General features: G+C 36.6%; 1 protein-coding gene across 2 annotated transcripts; it reads right to left on the bottom strand.

Moving 5' to 3' along the window:
• Positions 1-2,008: 2,008 nt before the first annotated feature.
• Positions 2,009-6,546, bottom strand: LOC122579441 (L-aspartate oxidase, chloroplastic). Of its 2 annotated transcripts, none has more exons than XM_043751619.1 (9): positions 6,452-6,546; positions 6,172-6,290; positions 4,997-5,336; positions 4,653-4,895; positions 4,513-4,569; positions 4,005-4,085; positions 3,862-3,923; positions 3,365-3,795; positions 2,009-2,747 (listed from the first exon to the last, which is right to left on the bottom strand). In XM_043751619.1, the coding sequence occupies exons 2-9, from the start codon at positions 6,285-6,287 to the stop codon at positions 2,167-2,169; spliced, it is 1,911 nt and encodes a 636-aa protein (XP_043607554.1). In that variant the 5' UTR covers positions 6,288-6,290; positions 6,452-6,546; the 3' UTR covers positions 2,009-2,166. The 2 variants fall into 2 exon arrangements, with proteins under 2 accessions (XP_043607554.1, XP_043607555.1); XM_043751620.1 differs by having other exon boundaries at positions 6,172-6,293; positions 6,452-6,545.
• Positions 6,547-6,829: the final 283 nt, after the last annotated feature.

Genomic DNA, 6,829 nt, shown 5'->3' with positions numbered 1-6,829 from the left:
TAAATTTATGAAGATATATTATGCAGTAAAAGTATGAGATTGTTATAATTAGGGATTGGTACGTATTGATCTTGGTCCCACACTCCCACTTAAAATTCGATAACACTATCCAGTACCATGTCCCAGGATCGACTATACAGATAATCTCGGGAACCAACAAAAGTGTGTGGATACCAATCCCAATCTCATTTGGAATTTGTTACCACTTTAGCAACGTCTAACAAGGATTCATCTTAAAAAGAACTGGTAAGCATAATTACTTTGTGAACCTAAACTTGATGGACCTTTTATTTTCATCAAGCCACAAGCCCACGACACAAAGGCAGAAGCTTCACCTCCGGCCCATAAGGTAATTGGGCCTCCACAGATTTAATTTTTTGGTAACAGGCTTTTTATGTTCTATTTTAAAAACATAACTTTTAGGTAATACTCGTAATATTCTATATTTAATACTTACCATTACCATTAACTAGTTATTATTGAAAATAAATATTTAATGAAAGCATTGGTTCGAGACATCACATTTAATGAAAATACATTGGTATTATAGTTGGAGGTTTTCTTTTTTATTATTCCTATTTATTCATTTTTAGTTACATTTGGTTAATTACAAGATTTATTGGTGTTAGATATGGTGTTTTTATTATAGCTTTTTGGCTTCTGCAAATGCCGGAATATTTTACCAGTTAACTGATGTTTGTAGAATACGAGTGGTTTAATTATATCTTTTAATAGAGTGGAGTTATTGAGTAATGTCACAAACTCACAATTTTAAGTTATCGACTGATTTTGTTATGTCTATCTTTATGTCATTGTATGTATTTGGAATCCGCATGTGTATACATTCAACTGATTCAAGTACGTGTCTTTGTGTATGTGGGGTTTAATCGAGTACTAAGTAAATGTAATGAACTAACATGAACACACACATGAATATTCTCACACTGATTACTGCTGCATCTTTTATTAATCAAAGAAGACGAATGAGTAAAAGGAATAATTTCTTTGGAACTTGCCTTCCATAGAACCTTCTCAAGTGTCTTGCTTATTAACTCTAGTTATGTATCAATTACTGAACTCTGTTTAACTAAGTACAAATGTACAATTAAACCCCTACACTAGACTAAGTTACAATTAAACCAGCTAAACTTTGCTACCTTAATATAACAATCTACTTCTTTTGTGATTAAAGGGTGAAAGGTATTTCTTTTGAGCCAGCCAAGTGGAACTACGTACAGTGACATGACATATAAACCCCCAATATACTTGACATACGACCAGGCACGGTTTTGATAATTAGGCTTGAGAGAGTGTTTCCGAGGAGTTAGAGCTTACAAATTTAAACTTGAGAAATCATTTGGGAATTTAGGGAATAACAAGCCCTAACAGGCACAGCTAAGCCAACCCATGACACAATTAATTACAGATTATAAGTTTATAACCTAACGGCTCTAATCAGACGGGCAGACCTAATCATGAAGTATGATATCATCTACAAAGAGAACACTATCTAATATTAACAAGTAGTGAAGTTGTTTGGGACACTTTTAACTTCAGTGCTCATGGTTCACATGTTATATAGTTCAGTATCCCTTGCCTTGGGACAGCAGTAAACCCTATTGTACACGGATAATATGACAAAGTTGCCAATTGAAAATTTTGCTAAGCATAAAGGATGATGATAAAATTGACAGGGGTTGATGGTTTAAGTGGGCAATACTGGCACAATAAAAATATGACGACTATTGGTTTGATATGTCTACCATATTCGTGTAATCATGCATGTAAAAGACATAGATGAATCTTTTTCAGTTGCACGCAGAAGATGTACAAGCAGGGTTTAGATGTTGCAAAGTTCAAGCATTGAGAATGTTGATATACCACATAATTATCCCTTTAAATTTACACTTCACATTCTTTTTCCAGTCATAACAACATGTAATCCCAGGTAAATCCGTCACAAAAATGAAAACCTTTAACTGCTATTCAAAAACGGTGCAACTACAAGTTGTCAAAAACGCTGAATCTTGCTATAATATTTTAATTCAATTACAGTATAATATAATAGGGGAAAAACAAGATGTACCTTTCTTTCCTTTTGAATTTCCTTTGATTTGTTTATTACATAAATAATCAGTTGGTCAAAATGGTCCACTGCAGCTTCCACTAACATATCTGTTGCTTGTGAAGTTGTCTAGAGCTCCAAGTCCCATTCACAGTTGAACAAGGGAAGATGATAGTTGGCAACCTTGATTGTTCATTAACATGCGGGAAATCAATGGTGTAATGGAGACCACGGCTTTCATGTCTAGTCAACGCACTGCTAACCACCAGTTTAGCACAGCAAAACAGGTTTCTCATTTCACAAGCATCGAGCCCCACCATTGTTGGTTCCCACCCTTGTTGAAACAAGTAAGCTTCCCATTCAAGTTCAAGTTCTCCGATCCTCCGCTCAGCAGCCTTTAGCCGTGTGGTGGACCTCACGATTCCAACATACTCCCACATGATTGACTGTAATTCCTTTCTGACATCCTTTGTCCTTCTGATGATCTTGTCCAGAATTGTGCACCCTAACTGCATGGGAACAACGGGCGGGTCCCACCACTGTGAAACACTTTGACCAATGTGGGAGTCTTTCATGTGTTCAATTGAAGGATTCACAGCCCTGCGTGCAAATACCAGTGCTTCTAACAATGAGTTGCTAGCAAGTCTGTTTGCTCCGTGTAATCCAGTGCAGGCAACCTCGCCTATGTATTCAAGTCAACAAAAATCAGATCCTCCTTTTGGTTGGCTTAGAGGCTAACCTACATATGACACTAAAAAAGGATACATGGCAAAATGGAGGGGTTCTAGGTTGAGTAATGCATCAAAACGCATTTGAGTCATTACAGGTACAAATGTAGGAGGAAGAACGCTTCTTCTTTTTAATGATAAAAACAAAAAAGCAATAAAGCAATGTAGAACTTTGTAACCACTTGAGTATGCTTAACTGATTAAGACAACTTTAGCACATTCAACCTGCTTCAAATGTAACCATGTTCTTCCAATTCACCCTTTCAACCCATAGACATCAATAAAAAACCCATTGACCTACTTTGATATAAATGATGGGTTCGATATTCACTATAGATAGGGGCAACCCAGCTTCTTACTTTGGTTTTAAAATGTATAACAGAATAATTTGGAACTTCATAATTAGTATGTGTTTTTTTTTGGGTAACTTTTCTCTACTAAATATTGTAGCAATTGCTTTAAGTATTAACATAGAAAAGCAGTACTAAAATACTTATATCTATATAACACGAGTAAGCCCTTACTCCTGTCAACGGCAGAAGCCAAAAACAGTGAAAAACAAAGATCGCACCTGCCACATAAAGTCCACGAACATTTGTTTCCCCTTGAAGACCAGCCCGAACTCCTCCACACATGTAATGAGCAGCAGGAACAACTGGGATCGGGTCACAAGTTATATCGAGGCCATATTTGAGACACTCAGCGGCAATATTTGGAAAATGAGAAAGAATGTCCTCTCGGGCCTTGTGACTAATGTCTAAAAGAACATATCTCTCATTGCGTTTTTTAAGCTGATCATCTATACTTCTAGCCACAACGTCTCTTGGTGCCAGCTCTGCCCGTTCATCATACATAGGCATGAACCTTTCCATGTCAAGATTATACAGAAGACCCCCATCACCCCTGACAGCTTCAGTGATCAAGAATGCATTCTCACGGGTTTGTGTTGGTTTGATCGGAAGGCCTGCATCTGCTAATGCAGTTGGATGAAACTGCACAAATCTGAAAGTGGAGTACATTTTAGAACTCAGCAAAATGTAATTTAACAGAAGAACCAAGATTTCTTACTCCATGTTTGAAATTACAGCCTGGGCTCGATGCGCCATTGCTATTCCATCTCCTGTAGCTACCTGTAAAATTATATTGAAACAGGGAGTAAATAGCAAAACTAGAAAAAACAAACAGAATGATATTATTTGAGACAATCATACCAATGGGTTTGTAGTAGATGGATAGATATGTCCTGCACCCCCTGAAGCAAGTAAAGTCACCTTTGAAATAAATCGTACCACCTAAACATCCAACAAATGTATAAAGATCAGCAACATACCGATATCACATGTGACATACTTCTAGAAGTAGCAAAATGGGTGCGTTGGTAGGTTGGGTAACCAGTCAAAAAGAGTTCAGTTTGAATAGGGTAGTTTTTCGTATTGGTCCAAACAAAACGTGCTATGTTGACTGTTTACCAGAAAAAAAAAAAATCTGTTCCAGCTTTTTTAAATAGATACTGCATCAAATTTGATTACAAAGACTATGTTATCACAATTTAGGAGGCTATAATTAAAAATAAACTCAGGGCCACTTAAACATCTTAGACTGGCATCTATTCTAGATTTTTTTTGTCTTTTATTAGTCCCATTAATGACAAGCCATAACCCAGTTTGACCCATTTATAAGTAAATGGGTCGAAACTTCCACCAACATGACTTTGATCACCTTGTGAGTTTCTGTATTCATAGTGTCAACGCCATGGCAAACCATCTGCGATCCATCCTGCGAGCCAAGTAACATAAAGAATACATATTATACGAAAAGTCACATGACAACAATTTTAGACATTTGACTAAGATACAAACCTGGGAAGTCAGCAAGTCAATTGCAAAATGATGCTTGAAGACACAGATGTTGGAATCTTTTTCAATTGCCTTGAGAAGTGCTCTTTCAATTTCTCTTCCTGTCATATCAGCAGCATGTACTATTCTATGATGAGAATGACCACCTTCTCTTGCTAGATGTAGGTTTCCATCTTCACCGTGATCAAATGAGGCACCCATGGCTATTAATTCCCTAATTCTCTCGGGTCCTTCAGTGCACACCACCTGCAGATAATCATAACTTCAAATACTTTAAACTTCAAATGTAATTTGGCACAAAAAGTAAGATGATTTATATTACAAAATGTGACTAAATATGCACTTACTCGGACAGTCTCCTCATCGCATAAATAAGCCCCTGCGACTATGGTATCTTGCATATGACTCTCAACTGAATCAGAATGGGACAACACGGCACTAACACCACCCTGTGCATAATTAGTATTGCTTTCATGAGGCTCAGCTTTTGTTATGACAGCAACAGTCCCATGTTTTGCAACCTCAAGAGCATATCGAAGACCGGCAACTCCACTACCAATAACAGCAAAATCAAAATACTTTGTAGAATCATCTCTCATACAAGATTTTATTATTGATGAAAATGGTCTTCGAGTTTCACCAGCTGTATAATGTTTGATTTGAAAATTGTTGAAACCCCCACGCGACCTATAAGCATGATATAAAAAATCACATTAACCTCAAAAAAAGGGTAGTTGAAAATGTGCCAAACCACATTACCATTCAAAAGACAATGAAAAAAGACGTGGTAAACTACATTAGCCATCATGAAAGAAAGGTAAAATATGTGATACATCACATCCACTTCCAGGGGCATAGCCAGGATTTTGCTTCAGGATGAGTTAAATGATTTATCAAACACCAATAAGTGCTAAAAATATGGTCATTTGGGTTTTTTAAAACTTTTTTTCTATACTATCTTCTAGAATTTCAATTTTTAAGCTTCAAAGAACATAGTTACAGTCAAACACACTAAAAAGGGACTCATGTTCAACATAAAATATTCAACATGTCCCCTCAACCCTTTCCATGAAACATAAATATACACATACTAGAGATAGTTTTTAGCTTTATACACAATAATATATAAATTCCAAAAGTAATTATTGAAATTCATTTAAATCAATCTACAAGATGGGTTGGATCAAGCGGGAAACCTATTGCCTCTACCCTTTACAGACGCAGAGGTCAAGAGTTCGATCCTCATCCGTGCAGGCTGGGGGTCCCTATGGGAGCACCCTCTCTACTCTGGGTAGCAGAGGTGGTACCAAAGGGGAGAAAGAGGGGCCAACGCCCCCTTGAAAATTAAATTTCCTATAAATTTTTAAACTTTGCCCCCCTTTTAGATTTTCTTCATGATTGTATTAATTTTATCCCCCTTGAAAAAAATTTATGTTACCACCTCTGCTGGGTAGGGTGCACATATCACCTCATTGGGCATGGTTCTTACTTCTTACTTTACAAAAAATAAATCAAATCATACCATGAAAACTTTTGACCACAATTCTGAGATATGGACCGCGAAAACAAACTGGGCTGCCAGCAACCCACCTCCAGAAACTGTAGATTTGCACTGCCAGAAGCTATACTGGTTGCCATATTCTGCTACAACAACATAACTTTTCCATCAATAATGCATGCTACTTTTTCATAAAGCCGCATATATAAATATATATATAAAGAGTCATACATACAAACAAAAGCAACAATGAACAGAGATTTAAAATACTAAAGATTCTTGAATTGAAAATGAAAAAGCTTACCAACAGGAATTGAGATGCTGAAGCAAGGTTTTTCTGTTCTTTTTAGAAGAGAAACAGAAGAATGGGCAAATTTGGAAAACCAGAATAAATTAGATAAAAATTAAAATAGAAAAGAATAGAATAATAGAACTTTTTTTAAAGTCATTTCATTTCCAAAGGCGAATTCGATTTTTGCATCCACAAGAAATAATATTAGTGGAAAAGTGGACGGATGGCTCGTGGACCAAAGTGAATCTAACCAATACATGCTAACGTTATGCATCACATGATACGAATAAAAGCATCCTCGGTCATATTAGACCCGTGACAGTTGACCATTAAGGGAATGCCTCGCACTTTTCATGTAATGACATGTCGTACTCTTTAATTACGACGGAC

Source organism: Erigeron canadensis, chromosome 8 (assembly GCF_010389155.1).
Source record: "Erigeron canadensis isolate Cc75 chromosome 8, C_canadensis_v1, whole genome shotgun sequence".
Classification (NCBI taxonomy): domain Eukaryota; kingdom Viridiplantae; phylum Streptophyta; class Magnoliopsida; order Asterales; family Asteraceae; genus Erigeron; species Erigeron canadensis.
The sequence above is the reverse complement of the archived record's forward strand: the minus strand, read 5'-3'. Positions and strand labels throughout refer to the sequence as shown.